The sequence below is a fragment of the Rhinolophus sinicus genome, linkage group LG12 (genome assembly GCF_036562045.2).
Source record: "Rhinolophus sinicus isolate RSC01 linkage group LG12, ASM3656204v1, whole genome shotgun sequence".
NCBI classification, from domain to species: domain Eukaryota; kingdom Metazoa; phylum Chordata; class Mammalia; order Chiroptera; family Rhinolophidae; genus Rhinolophus; species Rhinolophus sinicus.
The window spans coordinates 36,499,671-36,518,810 of NC_133761.1; the positions used below are offsets into that span (position 1 = coordinate 36,499,671).

Genomic DNA, 19,140 nt, shown 5'->3' on the forward strand with positions numbered 1-19,140 from the left:
AGAGCCTAGGTAAGAAACTTCTCCCTCCAAGGTTCTTCTTGTCTGCTAGAGCAGAGGGCCCTTCAAGCTCCTGACCTCTCTGGTCAGATGGCCTCTTCCGCCTCGCCCTCCCGTAGGTTGAATCCTGAGGCTGAGGGCAAGTTCAGTCAGCTCCCAATGGCAGTTACCACAGCAAGGTGGGGCCTGGTTCCTTGTCTTAAAAAGGACGTTGGGTGGGCCAGCATCACCTATACCTGGAGCCCACACTTCCCTTCTAAGAAGGCCACAAGGCGGGCCTGCCTGACACAGCGCCTCGTCTAGGGTTTGACCCCTACTCTGGCCTGAAGGGGTCTCTTGTGGTTTTTAGGCTCCATTACAATGCTCTCAATTTTCCTCTCACAACAGAAAAATGTTTTGAGTCCTTTTGTGCCCCAAACCCTTGGCCAAAGGGGCCGCTGGGATCGCCCTTCGCGTTCTTCACACTCCTGCGGTTCCTGTTTCTGTTCCCCCAGCCGCTTCTCTTCCTGTCTCCCAGTCGCCCCAGTGCCAGCGCCCCCACCGTCCCCACTCTTCTTCCGTTCAGCTTGCCCCTCTGGTCTCCCCTCCGCAACCGGCTTTTGTTGCCCGGGCTTGTTTCTAACTTAAGAGCGTCTCCAGGCTAGGAGCCAGGTCACGTGCGTTAGTGACAACCTCTCGCAGGGCGGCCCCGGGGCCCCCGCGCCGCGGATTGGTGGGGCCGGGCCTGGCGCAGCCCCGGGGCGGGGCGGCGGGGCGTGCCGAGCGGCCGATCAGCTGTTCCCAGCGCTGCACAACAACAAAAGGAGCAGGACGGGCCGCCAGCGGCCAGCGGCGCAGCAACAGGAGGGCTGGCCGGGCCCTGCGCCCAGCGTCCGGGGAGCCGCAGCTACCTCAGCAGCCCCACGCCGCCCGTGCCGCTGGGCACCACCGAGCCAGGCGCCTGCTGCTTCGCCGCCGTCTGCGCTGCAGGTCCGGCCCACGTAAGTGCGGGTGGGGCTGGGGCCGAGTCCGCTAGTTCTGGTCGCACTGGCGGCGCTGCCCCGACCCGCGCGCCCTGCCCTCTGGCAGCCATCCTTGCGCGCTTCGGTCTCCGGCTTCCTCTCCGCGCTGCCGCCGCACCGCCCACCCTCTCTGCTGGCCCTGTGTCCCCTGGTGCGGACCAAGGCGGCCGCGCAGACCTGGGCCGGGCCGAGCCCCGGCGCGGGGCGGCGGTTGGGTGTTTGGTTTCTGCCTCCTCCCCTGAGCGTGGCCTGTTTTCCTGGCCGCGGCGGGACCTCCTCCTCCTCCTCACTTCCCTCCACTCCACCTCCTGCACTCTGCCGTTGGACGGGGGCTCTTGGCCACCGCCCCGGGACGCTTCAGTCCCAGTCCGCGGCCCTGCGCTCCTCACCCCTCCGCCAACCCTCCTGACCCAGGGGCGCGGTCGGTAGCACCGTGAGCTCTGCGGCCCTCGGGAACCCATCGAGCGGCGCTTAAGTATCCGTCTGTCCGTGGCATGTTCCCTGAACCTGCTGGCTCCTACACATCAATAGTTGAGGTTGTACCTCTGGAAAGAGAACTTTACTTGCCCAGTATAATTATTTTAATTACGCTGATTGAGCGTTTACGATGTACCATATACCGTACTACCGTATGCTGAGGGCTTTACTGTATTGTCTTATGGATATGCAACCTGAGGCCCAGAGAGTTTGAGTAACTTACTCAAGGCCACACAGCCAATTAAAAGGAAATGGTGTTTTCTCTTTCAGAGATGCACATGAATTTTAGGTGGAGGTGCCTCATTTTTATTGTATTTCCCAGTTATATCTGCTCATTATTGTTCTGTGTTAATTCCAATTTACAGTAGATTAAGGAAGAACCCTTTTCTGTCTAGCTTCCAAGGACTTGGACATTCGTTGCTAAAAGAGCTTTTTCTAAACACAAAGTTTTGGGGAAAGGGGGGAGAAGTGACTCATGGGATCATTGAACAGAAGTAATAATGAGGTACCCGAGATCCTGAAATCACTTGCTTGGTAATTGAAATACATTTTTCATTGCAAATGTGAAAAGCACTTGGGAACCTGTTGATTTTAAGTCGCAGCTACTATAATTCTGAACTGGCAGCATAATTTTCAAAGGCTCCTGCCTGGACCCAGGACCTTACTAATTTCTATGACCAAGGTCTCTTGTTTTTTCATCCTATCTTTTGTTTGTTTCTGTGAATGCTCCCTCATATTTCTCTTGGGAATGGCCCTATTTTCAAAATTCAAGGTCAACAGGCTATGAATTACCACTTACTGAAGTCTGTCCACTGTCACTCATCCTCCAGGCCGACAGGGGTAGGTCCCTAGGAGAATAACCGTCTTGTAGCTAGTTGAATAAGGGTCCAAGTGGAACAAGCAAAGACAACTTTCTTGCTTGGTTTTTCTGCAGTGTAAAATCGATTTTAAATTACTCAAATCAGCATATTTATTTTTCTAAACTAGTGAGAGAGGCTGGGATATAGAGAAAGGTAATTTTGAGGCCATTTTTCAATGAAGATGTGTTAGTTTACCCACCTGATATTTCAAAACTGTCAAGAAGCCACAACTGTACACATAGAAGTTAGATCATCAAAGTTGTGGGATTTTTTTTTTTTTTTATGTTTTTGGAGCCGCCTACTGGCAGTTAAAACCAACTAAGTCTGGAAGCAGCTGGAGAGATCATGTGCAGGGAAAAGCAAGGTACTTGGAACCGGATACACTTAGGCTCTAATGCCGGCTCCACCCCTGAATGGCTCTGTCACTTTTGAGAAAGTTATTTAATTTCTGAGCCTCAGTTTCTTTATTAGTACAGCGGGACTAATAAGTACCTCAAGTCCCTGGCATATATAATAAGCATTCAGTAAATTGTAGCTCTAATTATAAAAACATTTTGCAGATATAGACCACTCAGACTCAAAGATACTAAATCACTTGCTCACAGTCGACAACTGGCTTGGAATGAACTTGTGGTTAATATTTACTGGTGCCTGCTATGTACCAGGCACATTCTAAATGATACACACTTAATCCTCACATTGGCACTACCATTCCCATTTTAGGGGTGAGAAAACTGAGGCACCAAGAAGTTACTAAATATCCTAAGTTCACACAAGTTGCAAGTAGCAGAGCCAAGATTTCAAACACAGCAGGCTAACCCCAGAGCCACCTTGCCTCTAGGTTGGTGCTATCTCAAAAATGAGAAACTAATTTGTACGAATAAGCTCTTCCATACTAGCAATTCCTTTTCTAAGTTCTCAAACTAGAGTGCTCTTCCCCATAAGTATTCAACTCAGCTGCCTTTCTTGGCGCACACAGCATTTCTATTCATGTAGTAACAGGCATATTGATGATAAAATGTTGAGTAACAAAGCAGTATACAAAATTGTGCATTCACTAGACTACGACTAATGATAAAAAGTTTCTTATGTGTAGAAAAAGAAGCTAGAGGAAAATGCACAATATACTAATAGTGGTTGCAACAAGACATGGAATAATAGCTATTTTCTATAAGGGGGTTTCATTCATATTATAATGAAAAAGACATTTTTTAAAGGGAGGGTTGGAGGTATTTTGAGCCAGGAGAACAGACAAAGCTGCCTTCTTGAAATGCTGGGGCCCAGACAGACACTTTGTTTCTTTTCTACACTGGGGTGAGACTACCCAGCTGAGGTTGGGTACATGGAAAGTTTGCAGGTGCCCCAAAGAAGAGCAGCGCTGCCCTACCTAGCCTTCTTTGCTAAATTCCAGAGCTGTATTTGTAGATTTGTCCTCTTAGGAATTTTCACTTTACTTTTATCATTGCCCTAGAGATGTGAATATCAAAAAGTCAGTGGTAGTGAAAAGTGAAGTCTGTTCTGCTTTGCGTTTTAGCTCCACATAGAACTAGCCCCATGGAAAGCCTGCATGTTTTGGCAGGAGCAAAGGTCAAGAGTAGCAGTGACTGTGTAGGGATAGTCCCTGGGTCATTGGGAAGACAGGCAAGACTCCATTCTGTGTCCTTCCCCTGGGGCTTCAACAGGTGTATCATGTAAATACCAACAGCGAGTCAGGAGAGATGAGGATGAGCTCTTCTCTTGCCTGGCTTGGCTCCTGCACGTTGCGCACCTAAGGTTGGTTGCCCTTGTAGGAGACATGGGACATCAGGAGGCAGCCTCTGACTGCAGGAAACCAAATGAAGATTGACTTCTGCTGCCCCATGGAAAGCTCCTCCGGAGACACCTTTTCCTGTGACAGAGTTGTATATGTTCCCAGATAAGCTGGCTTTCATCCTGTGGGTTTGGAGCTGTAGCCAAAAGAGGCAGTTTGCAGCTAGGAACCACAGCTGCCTATCTTCAGTGGCCTCCGCAATGTTTTCGGCATTGTAGCTGCCACTTATCTGGACTGGGCCCTAGTGACAATCCTTCATGTGGCATCACAATTAGGGGACAAGGTGCTCATTCAGCACAAGCAAGTGTTCCCCTGGGGGTTGCTCCCCTTCTCTGTGGAGGTGCAGCCCTGTGTTCTGGAGAACTCGGATTAGTCCCTTATTGGTTCAATACACAGAAATTTACTTGGAGCCAATATAACCTTCATAATTTAAGAAAAATGAGAAAGGGACTTTGAAAATAATCTTTTTTCCCTCCTAGCTTATATGTTCAGAACCTCTATTTACATCAGATCTTGTGATAGTTCATCTTTTGGAATATAACTGTCATACCACAATAGGTCAAACAAACTACACAGCCCACTTTTCTTCTAATTTCTTTTATATGAAACATAAAGCTGAATTTGAATTCTCATACTAGAGCACCAGCCTTCACGATTTTGCCATGTTGCTTTCCAGAAGGGTTTCAGGAAGACTTGTTATGCAAGTGATACTTCCTGTTTACCCGATTTTAATATTTAATGGGTGAGGATGATGGATGTGACCACAAAAGTGTTCAAACGTCATTAATTTGAACCCACATTTATAGTACTTCACATAGTAGCGTGCCAAACAACTGTAGCAGTCCAATTTGTACCTAAAGAATTAAACCAGGAATCTCATCAGCTACAGATTTTAACTACATTTACAGCTAAAGATGATCATTTTGAAAATGAAATGTCAGAAGTCTGAAGTTACGGATTCAATGTTGATGCTCGTAAGAAAAAGAAGTTTAGCACGGTGCTTTTCACCTTCCCTGGGTGGCCTCATCCACACTTAGGGTTTCTGTCCTCCCCTTTGTGTTGACAACTCCCAAGTCTGTGCCCCTGGCGGAGACCATGCTCTTCAGCTCCAAAGCCTTGTATTTAGCTGCCTCCTAGGCATCTACAAATGTGGCACTTGCAGACTTCCCAGACTCAGCCTGTCCAAAATGCCCAGCCTGCAGTTTTCCTTTCCCACTAAACAGTCCCACCATCCTCCCAGTTGCCAAGCCATAAACTTGGGTCATCCTTAACTTTTCCCTCCCCTTAACTTCTGGCTCCCCACTTAGTGCCCCCAGCATATCCTCATGACTGTCTGAATCTTGAGCCATACCAGATGTGCCACATTCTCACTCAACTGCAGGTTTCCAGTGTCCTTCTTTCCCTTCCTCTTTTTTTTTTTAATAAATTTTATTGGGGAATATTGGGGAATGGTGTGTTTCTGCAGGGCCCAGCTCCAAGTAGTCCTTCAATCTAGTTGTGGAGGGCGCAGCTCAGCTCCAAGTCCATTGCCGTTTTCAATCTTTAGTTGCAGGGGGCACAGCCCATCCCATGCGGGAATTGAACTGACAACCTTGTTGTTGACAGCTCACGCTCTAAATGACTTAGCCATACCGCCACCCCTCCCGAAGCTCAATGCTCCTTGTCTTCAATGTAGTTGTGGAGGGCACAGCCCACTGCCCATGTGGGAATTGAACCGGCAACCCCTTTGTTCAGAGCCCACGTTCTAACCAAATGAGCCATCGGCCGCCCCTCGTTTCTCTATTCTTGATCATCTCAGTCACTCAAGATTAAAGTCGTTTCTTTCAGGAGTCCTTCCTTGACTTCTGCCTGCATAGATCTGAGGAACACCCAGTACTTCTCCTTCCATGGCATATATCACACTGGGTTGTTACACTTGCCATGGGCGGGCCTTATTCTCTGCTGTCTTCCCTGCGCTTAGCATACACCTGATGCATAATCGGTGATAATAAGTATTTGGAGAATAGTTGACATTGACTGAGTACTTTGTACCAAGTGCCTTGCCAGGAAGTGCCTGCATTATCTCATTACAAGAATAGGATCAGGGAGGCCGTCTAGGAGGTGGTGATTGGCAGTCTGGAGAGACACCAGGTTGGCTTCAACTAGGATAAGAGTGGTAGAGAAGTAGGCGGATTCAAGCCGTACATGCAGCTAAAGTCAACAGGACTTGCTGATAGTTGGGTGAGGGGTTGGATACGGAGTATGGTGGGGATGGTAGAGTTCTAGAAGTCAAGGGTAACTGCTAGGTTTGGGGCCTGAATAACTGCTGAATGCTGCTGCTTCTCCTAACTGACAAGGGATGAAGGATAGTGTGTAAGTAAGATTGTGGGGGGAAATTAAAAGTTCTCTTTGGTATGTGTTAGGTTTGATATGCCCGTCAAGACAACATATAAATCTGGAACTCTGGAATAAGATCAGACAAGGCTGGGGTTCCTCATTTAGAACTCACCAGAACTCCATGAGGTGGAACTAAAGTAGTGTAACTTCCTAGTTCATAAAGGGCATAAGCAGCAGAGCCAGCACTGAACCCAGGCATACTGACTACAGCACCAACTGCTTGCTACTTACTACACGGTGAATGGTTACCACTTCTAGTCACTGTCCACCTTAGTTTTCTACAGTGTAAATTTCTTCATGCCAGCTGTAGGAATTGTTCTGAAGGTCAAAGTATGCTGTACTTAAAGATTTTAAATGTAATTATGTATGGTTACAGTCATATACAATAAGTACAGAGCACGATAGAAAATGAGCCAAGGAAAGACGAGGGCCTGGCAGAACTGTGGTCACCCAGTATTATTGCTGGGTTCATTTGGCAGCCTTCTGGGCGATTGAATATCATATAGCAAGACTGTTAATATCTAGTTTTTGCTCCTCTAACAAAAAAGCAGTATTGCAGTTTGAAATACATTATTCAGATTTATCCTTTATAAAAGCACAGATCTGAAAAAGAACCAACTCCTTCACTTTTGTTTCACATTTTAATATACTTACAGGTTGTGTTTGTGTACTCATTCATAATGTTTTGTAAATAATAGGTACTGCATTTTTTGTGTTTGACTCCTATAGGAAGAGAACAGCTGTAGCTGAAGGCTAAGTCATGTGCTTTCTTCTAAGGGTGTGTGTGTGTGTGTGTGTGTGTGTGTATGAATGAAAGAGAGAGAGAGAGAGAGAGAATGTGTATGTGTACTTTTAAAAGCACACATATTATGGAAAGAGATGCTGATTTGAAATAACCTCCTTTTTCTGTTTTATTTTAGGGGAATGACTGATTCTTCTCACTTAAGTTGAATAAGCACCTTGTGCACTTTACTGTCCTGTTGGTGCCATCAGGCTGACTGAAGACAGGATTTTGAAATATCAACTATAAAGATATCCAGTCAAAGTCTCAATCTTGCCTTAACAATGTTCCAGAGACTGAATAAAATGTTTGTGGGTGAAGTCAATACTGCTTCCAACCAAGAACCAGAATTTAGTGAGAAAGAAGATGATGAATGGATTCTTGTTGACTTCATAGGTAATTATTCTCTGCCATTAATCATCACAGCAAAAGTGGAAACGCTTGCATCTTGGTAAATCAGTAACTTTGAAGGTTTTTAAGCCTTAAAAGTAAATAAACAAGAATTTGTCTTTAAAAAATTGCAGGAAATTGCAGCCTGTGAAATTGATTGACATCAGATTTCCCAGTTCTACAACTCTTACATGCTGATCAAATCAGGGGCACTTTAATAGAAAACCCTCATACTAGACACACAGTAACTGATAGGACTCATATTTTTACTCAGTAGACTGGAACAGTCTGAAAACGATTCCTGCAAAGCCACTATAATCTGTTCCATAGTGATACACCACACACATAAAATACTCAGAAGTTATTTTATATTTATTGTAAGTGAATGAAAATGGTTTTGTTTCTGACCTAAATAAAGGGAGGAATGTGAGCATCAGCTAATAGTAGCATCTCTTCTTTTTCCGTGCTCTGAATGTGATATTCATCCTCCTGTGGGACATCAACAACTCACGTGGACTCTGATCTAGACACTTGCACTGGTTTGTCAGCAGCAGAAGACGAGGAAGAAGACATCAGTGAAGGGTCACCTACTGAGCATCCTTCAGTCTTTTCCTGTTTACCTGCATCTCTTGAGTGCTTGGCTGATACAAGTGATTCCTGTTTCCTTCAGTTCGAATCCTGCCCAATGGAGGAGAGCTGGTTTATCACCCCTCCCCCGTGTTTTACTGCAGGTGGATTAACCACTATCAAGGTGGAGACTAGTCCTATGGAAAACCTTCTCATCGAACATCCCAGCATGTCTGTCTATGCTGTGCATAACTCCTGCCCTGGTCTCAATGAGGCCAGCTGTGGGACTGACGAATTTCATAACCCTAGTAGTCCCAGGTAAGTCACAAGTATCTTATTCGCTCCACAGGCAGTCTGTTTAGAATGCATTTTATTGATTTCTACTATAATTCCAAGCTAAGTTTTTAGAAGATGCAAAAGAATCTTGTTAGAGATTTATGAAAGTATATGCATAGTGCACAAGGCAGTTGATGGTATAAAAAATTTGTTCATTTTAGATTTTTAAAAAAGTTAGTTCTGTATCCTCTTAATCTGTTTTATTGTCTTCAAAGCACTTGTTAACATTTTACCACATTTTCTCTGTATATGTATATATAGATACACATATATTTGTTATTTTGCAGAACCTTTTAAAACCTTTTAAATGTTGAGTGATTTTCAAATGGTAAACACAAGGGAAGATGATGATTTTGTAGGAAACAAATGACGTTCAAATATAAGATACTGACTGCGACAAAAAAAGAAAACAAGAATTGTAGCACACTCCAGTTATGTAATGGAGAGCCATCTCACAATATTCTGCTACTGAATGGAAAGTAATAATTGGCATTTCTGCTAAGTATCTTAGAATATAACTCTGGCACTTTACAGACTGGATTATTTGAGGATATCAAATTCGACAAGAATAGTATGTCTTAAAATAAAACTTGTATTTTCTTCCACATAGCCCTAGCTAGGTCACATCAAATGACACTTAACCTTGAAAACCTGAGAAATCTTAAGCATGAAGTAAATGGCAGTTTTACCAAAACATGTTGCTCAAAGAGTTGTTTTCTGCCTTACAGAGGAAAGATTTCACACTCAAACAATATTTTGTTGTATGGGGGTCCCAAGTAGTCTGAGGGGCTCTGTTTCAATAGCAAATGGGTTGAGGGCCTGGAAAAGTTCAGGGAAAGTGCCTGGTCAGTGAAGTTTCATATGTTCCTAAGCAAACTTATGGACATTCTGTGGCCTTTATCCAGAGAACGTATCCAGGATTGTTGCCACCCACTAAAACAAAGCTTATGGCTGTGTTAATTAGCTCAAAGTCTGTCTAGTCCCTGATGCACGTTAGTAGAAGATTCCTCATGGTGTTAAAGTATTTTGGGAATGCTGGCACTGCCTTAATTCCCTTAATAACTGTTAAGGGTACAGGTGAATTCGATTCTTTGGAGTGATTCAAAATATTCCTGTGGTTAGTGCTGTTGTCTAAAGGACCTCTTTTTGCATTGTCGGGGCCCTGACTCTACTGACTAGACCATTGTATCTTCTGCTATTTCCTGTTTGCCAAATATAAACAAAGCCTAGGCAGCTCATTAATTTGTTTACCAGAATTTGCTGCACTTCGTATCTCAGTATTGTATTAGGTTGGTGCAAAAGTAATTGCAGTTTTGCAATTATTTCTAACCTTTTAAACTGCAATTACTTTTGCACCAACCTAATAGATTATTTTGAATGAAGATAAACATATGCATATGCTTGTACCAAATTGAAAAACAATTTCCTTATATAGTTACCCACGCTTTCTACTGGGTAAGATCTCTAATGGGAAATGTTAACTTTAACTGGCTCTTTTTTCAGCACTGTAAGTATATCAAGAGGTCAGTATTTCAGGCATTCCAACAAAAATTTACAATATAATTTTTTGGAGGTGATATTGATTTAATTGCTTTATAGTTGATTCATATCAATTTTTCAGTTCTTAAAAGTTCTTCCTGATTCTGAGCTCACCTCTGAGGAATTCCATTCAAGAATTTAGTGTGATTAATAGTCACTTTAAACTTACTGGCGTTTGTATATTTTTCAGTAAAGTGTGTGTGTGTGTACTTTGTAAATAATATTAGAGAAGCAGTACATATGCATTGCAGAAAATTAGAAAATGAAAATATGCAAAAACTTAAAATGACATTCTCACTACCCAAAGCTGAATACTGTTAAGACTGTAGGGCATATTCTTCCACATTGTTCTTTCTGCATGTGTCCATGCACGTGTGTGCGCATAGCTACACACATACCATTTTTAACCTAAATGGGATCAAGCTGCATATATTATTTTATAATCGGCTTCTTTAGGTGATGATCTCCACCTTTTTCTTCCTTCTTTTTTTTTAGTAAAATTTCACTTCATCTACTAACCCATACTCAAATTTCCTCACTGGAGCCCAGAATATTTCATCTAACTTATCCAAACCAGCATCCAGTCCAGGACCTTGCACTGCATCTGTTATTGTGTTTGCAGTTTTGATGCAGTGAGAATGTCATTTTTTATATCTTGTTTGTTTTTGTATCTTGTTTTGTTTTGATATAACGTATAGGTTAGTTAAATACCTGCTTTTCTGGCTGGCCCGGTGGCTCAGGCGGTTAGAGCTCCATGCTCCTAACTCCGAAGGCTGCCGATTCAATTCCCACATGGGCCAGTGGGCTCTCAACCCACAAGGTTGCCAGTTCAATTCCTCGACTCCCGCAAGGGATGGTGGGCAGCGCCCTCTGCAACTAAAATTGAACATGGCACCTTGAGCTGAGCTGCTGCTGAGCTCCCAGATGGCTCAGTTGGTTGGGGGGAAAAAAAAAATCTGCTTTTCTGTATATCACGATTAAAAGAACACATTTAACTTCATATGAATTCTTTCTGAACATAAGAAAGTACTGCAAATTATAGTTTAATAATAACTGAAAAATGTTTTCACATCCTTATTTTTAGATTTGAAATTCTTATAAGTAAGGCCCACTAAATAATGACAGAAATTAGGTGTTATCCTGATTAGGAGAACACTTATGTAGTAAATATCTGTATTTTCTGAGCAGGAAATAAATCGTGTCTTTCAAAAGTTAGATCATTTCCATTCTGTCTATCCTTGGAGATAGTACAACAAAAAAAGTATGATGCTTCATAATTATAAATGAGCTTCAGAGTGTGCGTTTTATTGCATTTTAGCCTTTATAAATATTGTTTGTGAAAGTTTACATACTGTCATAATCTTAAATTAAGTAATACGTGCCTTTAATGACCCATATAGTAAACCAGTTAAAAATAAAGAAAAGTTGACCACATCCTAACAGTAAAATTAAAGAGCATTTTAAATCTTACTAGTGATTTAATAGTTCACCATTTAACATTTGTAGGGCCAGGAAAAGCTGCTTATAAGACTCACTGGCACAGAGTAAGTATATTCCCTTTGAGACTGTGTGATATGTGTTCTCAGTCTGAGCAGGGAAGCTAAGGACTCAAGGTGCCCACCTTTTAAAAACCATTGTCTCTATTTTAACTTCTCTTTATTAGTTTCTTAATATGACCTGTTTTGATTTTACTGTTTAAAAATATATATTAAAAAATAATAGTCTTTTTCCTCTAGTGATTATAGGCAGAATATATAACTGCCCTTCCTGTGTAAAATAACCCTTAAGAATTTTAAAACTCTTTATGTTACATGTTAATATAGTTTAGATCTATCCTATTTGATTAGCTTTTAAGATAGAAAACATAACAATCGTATAGTTTGTAGCCATATTTTAAGATTATGTTTTCTCCAAGGATCTTTATAACATTGCTATGCAAATGCCATTCCAAAATGTGTCTTGTTGTAATATAAATAATAAGCAGGTAGGCTTCTTACTAGAAAAGTGTTAAATGAGTAGAATTTCTTTATGCATATTTCTATTAAGTACAGATGTAAACCTGTTTCCTAGAACATTTTACTTATAGATAGCAAACGTCTGTGAAGGTGCTGTTGGCACAGGACACCATTATTCACCCTGATTCATAACCATGGTCTTTGGAGTAAGATCTGTTAGACTCCTTTTTGAGTCAGTTAATAATTATGACCTTAACATCTCTGAGCCTTAGCTTTCTGATCAGTAAAACTTCCTTTTAAGATTATGGTGAGAATTAAAATACATAATATTTGCAAAACACTTGGCAAATGCAGATACTCAGTAAATGTTAGTTTCCCTCCCAGAAAAGCCTATATAAATGTGTTTGCTTTGTAATTGAAATTCACTCAAAGTGTAAAGCATTTTTAAAAAATAGTCTACTTACTTCTATTAAAAGTTGGCTTCTCCTTTCCACCATTATCAGTCAGTGTGGTTACAAAATATAAATTTGTCTGTCAGCCATGAGACACTTAAGGTCTCATTCAACCATAAACAAATTAGTATGGCAAGTTGAATTGATAAGTAACTTTTTCAATTTCATTGATAACATACTCTGTTATTTAATACATCCCCATTTTTTTGTTTCAGAGTGGATGCTCAAAATGAAATGCGGCAGCACATTCACTGCTATGTTGCAGCTGTTGCTGCTCATACCACTTTTCTGGAACAACCCAAGAGCTTTCGCCCTTCCCAGTGGATAAAAGAACACAGTGAAAGACAGTCTCTAAACAGAAATAGCCTTCGTCGCCAAAATCTTACCAGGGATTGCCACTCGCGGCAAGTCAAACACAACGGCTGGGCTGTCCATCAGCCCAGCCCACGTCAGTACAATTACTAAGAATTTCAAGTTTGGTTGGTTGGTTTCTCTTGGTTTGTGCATGTGTGTGGATGTGTGTGCTTGGATGCTGAAGATGCTGTCTCTTTACAGCCAGCTGATGACCAATCACATAGTTTTACCAGTGTGTTTAGACACTATCTTGAAAACCAGATTTACATGCTGTATATCACATAATGCCTTGCTCTTAACATTTACTTTTTTGTAAATTTTTTCAGAATATTTTTGGAGACATATCAATACAATGATAGTGTTTGGTATTTGGGGATGTCTTTAAATCTATTAAAGTATACATGAGTTGGCATTTTAAAGACATTTCTTCCCAAGTACAAGAATAGGCATCTTTCAATTGCATTTTATTTTGTATTACTTAATCAATCTTTTGAGTAAGCAAAAATTCATTCTCAGGGTCAGCCATACACTTTATTGACCAGTACTTGATAATCTTTTCTGTATATAACGAATACATTTTTACACACTAACATGAGCATTAACAGGTTATATATAGTTGCCATAGATAGAGTGGGATTATGACTGAACTTTCTTTTGAAAGGAAACTTGACGTATGTGTGTGTAGGTTTCCCCAATAAGCCATGCAGCTCAGTCAGGTACGTGAAGTGCTAGTGAACAGCGCGCTCAGCAGTCCTGATGTGACGGGGACGTGGTGCAGGCATCACAGGTAGCGTGGGACAAAACACTTGTCTCGCGTGCACAGGGATTACATTCAACCTGTGAAATTGTATTTGGAAAAATCTATGTCCATAACTAACCCATTAGTCTCCACTCTTTAAGTTGTTTGGATTCTTTCCTGCCAGCTCTGCCCACTCACCACCTCACATCAGCTATAAATTCAGAAGTACTTGCACAGGCACTTGAGTAACTTCATATTTATATCTGCCCAAGGGAAACGTGATAGGCTTTTTATTTCTAATATAGTGATAAATCTTCTGCCATGGAGCCTGTTCTGCAAGTGGCAAGCAAAGATGAAGGGGAATTCCTGGTGATATCTTTTCATGTTGTCTAAATGAAGAGTGACAGGTTGGCTTCCTTGAGTTTTCATTTTTTGTTTTAAGTCGGGTATCAGACAAAATCTTTAACCACTTTGGTCTCTGTTTCCTCCACCAACAGGAGAGCAGTAATAGTTAACTTTCTAACAGTTGTTGGGCGGACTGTATCCTGTTTTGAAGTGGGGCTATCCAGAACTGAACCTTGTGTGAAATTCCAAACGCCTCTCTACTGAATCTAGTGATTGGGGTGGGACCTGTGGCAATCTTTCTGCCACAACTGTTTTTCAGAGTGTTAGTGCTAATGAGGCCAGGGTGCAGGATTCAGTGTACATGGAAGCCAGTTAACTCGACAGAGAAAATCTATGTCTTACCTCTAGCCAGTCACTTTACTTTCTAGCAGTTGTGATGGATTTTACTGAGCCTTCCACACTCACCGATGTCCTCTGAAATTTAGATAAGCACATTTACAATCCAAAGCACATTATACTGGCAGAACAGTAGTATCACCATAATCAAAGTTTATTTTTTCCGTCTCCTCTGCAACTCTAATTCAATAAGTACACGTCTCTATAATGTTTCAAGGGAAAAAACAGCATATAGTTATGTGAAGTATTATTGTATTTCTCAGTAACCCTGTAGCCGCTTGATGCAGGGAACCATGGGAGACTTTTTAAAAAAATGAAGAGCTGTGCTCTTTTCTGACTAGACTGGGATGTTTGGAGTCAGAAGAGGTCAAATAGCGTAGTTAGATGGTGGTGTTAGGTTGTTCTTCCACTGGCGTTGATCAAGTGCCAGGAATGTCTCTGTAGAACAAGAGTTTAGATCCCCCTTCTCTTATTCCCCCTCCATTTCAACTACCCCTTTATTTATTTGTTTTCTAATTAGGGGCCAAGTCTGTAAAAATTTATCAAAATGAGCTAGAAGTTATTTTGTTACTATTTGTGTTTACCTGAGTTGGGAGATAAGGTAGAGTTTTCATGGAGGTGTGTATGTTTTACATCACGTGTGTTATAGGGCCGTATGTTGGTAACTTGAAAATAGGCCAGCTAAATGTTTTCTGGATATAAACCTCTGAATACATGGGGGTCTCTTTTTTCATATATTACATGGAAGTTGTTAGTACCTCACAAGCTACAGAAGTTCAGCCATGAGAATTTGTTTGGTAGTGTGAACAGATTTCTATATAAAACTGCAGTGGTCCTTTTTTTTTTTTTTTCCCAGTTTTCCTGATACCTTAAATGCATTTATATCTCTATCAGTTATTAACTTTTTGTTTTCCTTATCTGGGCCTTTTTTTTTTATGCTTTGTATCTGAAAGACAAATGATTTGTCTTTGGGATGCTTTTTCAGGGTAAGGGCTACCACCCCGTCTGTGATATCATACTGTGGTTTCTGTCTAAAACTGGCACATGTAAGAACTGAAGAAAGTGGTTACATAATTCAGTTGAAGTCCTTGGTAATTAGATGTTTGTTAGGCATCTACTATGTGCAAGACACAAGACTAATAATGATACAGAAAGATGTTGACCTGTTAAGTATTCTTTGAAACACGGCCAAAATGCAATTTATTATAAGTTAATTATTATTGCTGTTGTAAATATTAGTGGTTTACGATGTGCTCTAGTGCGTATTCCTTAAAAATTGAAGCAGTGAGAAAGAAGGCCCTTCTGCAGTTAGTGCTCTGTTTCTAAACTGATAATGCAGAATGTTACTTGGAAAAAGTTTGGACTATGTGGTGCACACAAGCAGTGCTCATGGTTGAGTTTCTTAGTTTTTATAATGCACCATGTTTCTCAAAGTTTGTGTGTTTGTTATTAAAACATGTTATGTATATTCTATGTTTATTACTTTTTCTTCCTCAAGTAATTGAACTATGTACTGCACTGTAAGTTGAAGATTAACCATCCATTATTTATCTTCTGTGGCAATGCATTTATATGGTTGGTTGGGTGGGGGATTTTTCACAGAAGGTGCAAAGTGATTGGATTTTTGACTTGCTATTCCAGGGAGCTTTTTTTACATTAATTTTCTGTTCATTTTTCCAGTTCCCATGCAAACTGTTCCTGTTTACATACCTTCTCTGTTCTCAGTACTTCGATTCTAGTGAGAAGACAGTTTACTTAAAACTTAAGAGGCCTGTTTAGCATTGCCTGTTGCTTTTACTTCTCACATCTGTGTAGTACACTGGTTTGTAATCTTTACGTTTTTGTTTAATCTGTCTTTGCTGTTTCTCTTCCTCCTCAAGGAAATATATTGTCTTTATATCCTAAGAGAAAAGAGCAAAGAAGAAAATCTTACTTGTCCTCATTTTCTTTGAGTTGGAAACAAAACAATAAATAAATAAAATGAAGGACTCCAACTGAAGATAGACATTTAAATTTAAATAGATTAGTGGAGAAAGTTGAAGAGTTTCCAAGTATTAGTTTTTGTTTTTAGAATCAGTTAAGAGACTGCTCCTTGTACTGGAGATACTGCATATGTTTGTAGTGTTACCTTAAAAATATCTTTTTATTTTATAAAGCCCCTACATACTGATTAAATCCTTTTCAAAGCTGGGCTACTATCATGGATCGTTTTACTGCCATCAGCCATGTTGATGCATTATAAATGGCATCCTTATCTACTTATTTTAGTGCTTAAAATTTTATTTAAAATGCTTTATTTAGAAAACCAACGTAATTCAATGGTGTCACCCTTGCCATGTACCAACCGCACTTGAAATTTGACACCAATTACAGTGGTTTGTGGTGGAGAAAGAGGTACTAGAAAGCATATGGATAAGGATATCTTTTTCTATTTGCAACAGTATCCTTTATGTGGGAGGAGAAGTTACTATTCCCAGGAAGGCAGCTTAAGTGGATAATGTTTTGTATATTGTTGAGAATTTTCCTTAACACTTTTTTTTAAAATTGTGTAATTGTTAAATGCCCAGTTTTGCTCTGTATTTGCCTGAAGTTTTAGTATTTGTTTTCTAGATGGACTTCTAAAAACCAAACCAGTACTTGGGGAGGTTAGATGTGTATGTTTCCAGGCTTGATGTGTGTGAGTGATTTTGCTTGCTTTTTGGTTTTATTTTCCTCCAGAAGTTTGGAACTTTAATCAATAATTGTGTGTGTTATTTAAAGAAAAAAGTGGCTTTGGTTTTTCCTCAAGTAAAATTGTGAACACATTTGCTTTTCAAGGGCAGAACATCAGTTCTAGAGACTGAAGAGTATTATAGATTGTACTATGTGCCTTCATGATGTGTTTCTGGACACAAATTCTTTCCAACAACTTGAAAACTAAAAAGGGACATTTGGTTAGGTTATATACTGTACATCAATCTATGCATAAATGGCAGCTTGTTTTCTTGAGCCACTGTCTAAATTTTTTTCTGTTTTTATAGAAATTTTTATACTGATTAGTTCATAGCTGGTCAGTTTTATACACAGACTAAACAATACAGCACTTTGCCAAAAATAAGTGTAGCATTGCTTAAACATTGTGTGTTAACACCAGTTCTTTGTAATTGGGTTCATTGGTGCATTTTGCATTACCTGGAGTTACAGTTTTTAATTTGTCAGTAAATAAAATGTCCTAACTTCATATTTGTCAGATTCTCTTATTTTTTCTTTGTGGTCATTAATGTTCAAACTAGGTACATCTTATTTAAAATGTTTGCTGTTTAGTTTTACTTGCCCAAAAGATGTGTTTAATATGCACTTTAAATACGGTTTTAAAAAAACTTATGTAAAATTAGTATATTAAAATAACCATTTAAGTGAATGTGAATTTGAGGGTAACTTCTAGGCAGTACCTTTTCCTTTTTCTTCCAACAAATCTGTGTTTATACACACACACACACACACACACACACACACACACACACCAGGGGGTGCCAAAAAAAATGTATACACATGACTTGTATTCATCTTTGGTTATTGGTATATATTGAGTATTACAATTTTAATATAGTTTTTTCCTGTCTTAAAATGGGTATACATTTTTTGGCACAGTTTGTGTGTGTGTGTGTGTGTGTTTGTAATACACTGGTGTTTAGCCTTTTTATAGCTAGCGTGGTGAATTCTCAAAGGCTCTTTCCCAGATAAATGCAGACACAATCTTTAAAAACATTTTAGGACAGTATGGACATCCCGGTGTCCTTTAATGCCCCCTGCTGTGGAGCTCTAGTTTAAATAGGCCGGTAAACATTCAGATGCTTAACTGGGAAGCTCAAAGAGTAACTCTGATGTTCATGAAGCTTGGGGAAGATCAGCATTCTAGAACTATAACCTGTTTCAAGACAGATTTCTATCATCTCTGAAACTCTCAGGTGAGAAGACAAGACTGGGGGCATAGGTAAGGAGGAGTCACCCCAAACATGAAAATAAAGTTATAGGAGGTGACTTGGGAAGGAGCAGCTTGAAATGGAAGAGTCTACCCTGCAATGGCAGGTGAATGGTAGCTCAGAGAAGAGTGTTTACCAGGCCTATTTACGAGGTGAAGAGTGGCTGGGGAATCTAGCAGCTCTGTCATGTCCCAAGGGCAGTCACTGAATGGAGTCTAAAAGTAGGTGAGTCAGAAGTGAAGGTGATTTGTGGGGCTGGACATGTCACAGTTTCAGTTTCACATGTGGCCTAGGATTATCTAGCTCCTTTGTTTCAATTTGTACTGACCAGAAGGTTATTCATTGCAGCATTGTCTGTAAATGCAAAATACTGGAAACAACCTAAATGCTTATACGTAAGAGAATGGTTGAAAATATCAAGGCATATCCAACAGTGGAGATCTACGCACATCAATCCAAAAGGAAAAAAACGTGACAAGCTTTATGAGTTGATTTAGAGATTTCTGAGACTCGAATGAAAAAAAGCAAACGGTGAAGTGTCTGTAGTAAGATACCCTTCATGTAAGACAGAAGGGAATATAAGAAACAATTTATCTGCCCATTTGTACAAAATACAGTAAGAAGAAACCAGAAACTGTAAAGAGATTGTTTACAAAGGATGGGTAAAAAAAGAGTTGGAAAGAAGGAACTGGAACAGGTTCCTGGGGATGAGTAGGGAGCAACATTTCTCTGAGCGTGCCTTTTTGTGTAGCTTTTGGCTTTTAGAACCATAGTAATGCTTCCCACACACCCCAAAATAAAAA

General features: G+C 40.5%; 1 protein-coding gene across 2 annotated transcripts; it reads left to right on the plus strand.

The window, feature by feature from the left end:
- The first annotated feature begins 769 nt into the window (after positions 1-769).
- TP53INP1 (tumor protein p53 inducible nuclear protein 1) lies at positions 770-17,595 on the plus strand. Of its 2 annotated transcripts, XM_019713383.2 has the most exons (5): positions 770-977; positions 7,442-7,698; positions 8,220-8,577; positions 11,641-11,678; positions 12,757-12,894. In XM_019713383.2, exons 2-4 carry the CDS (start codon positions 7,587-7,589, stop codon positions 11,660-11,662), a joined length of 492 nt encoding a protein of 163 aa, XP_019568942.1. In that variant the 5' UTR covers positions 770-977; positions 7,442-7,586; the 3' UTR covers positions 11,663-11,678; positions 12,757-12,894. The 2 variants fall into 2 exon arrangements, with proteins under 2 accessions (XP_019568942.1, XP_019568941.1); XM_019713382.2 differs by lacking the exon at positions 11,641-11,678 and having other exon boundaries at positions 12,757-17,595.
- The last annotated feature ends 1,545 nt before the right edge of the window (positions 17,596-19,140 follow it).

Excerpts from the sequence above, each read along its gene's own strand:
- TP53INP1 (XM_019713382.2), top strand. The coding sequence starts at position 7,587 with ATGTTCCAGAGACTGAATAAAATGTTTGTGGGTGAAGTCAATACTGCT. Across the intron at positions 7,699-8,219 it reads GATTCTTGTTGACTTCATAG|ACACTTGCACTGGTTTGTCA; the intron begins GTAATTATTCTC and ends ACTCTGATCTAG. Across the intron at positions 8,578-12,756 it reads CATAACCCTAGTAGTCCCAG|AGTGGATGCTCAAAATGAAA; the intron begins GTAAGTCACAAG and ends TTTTTGTTTCAG.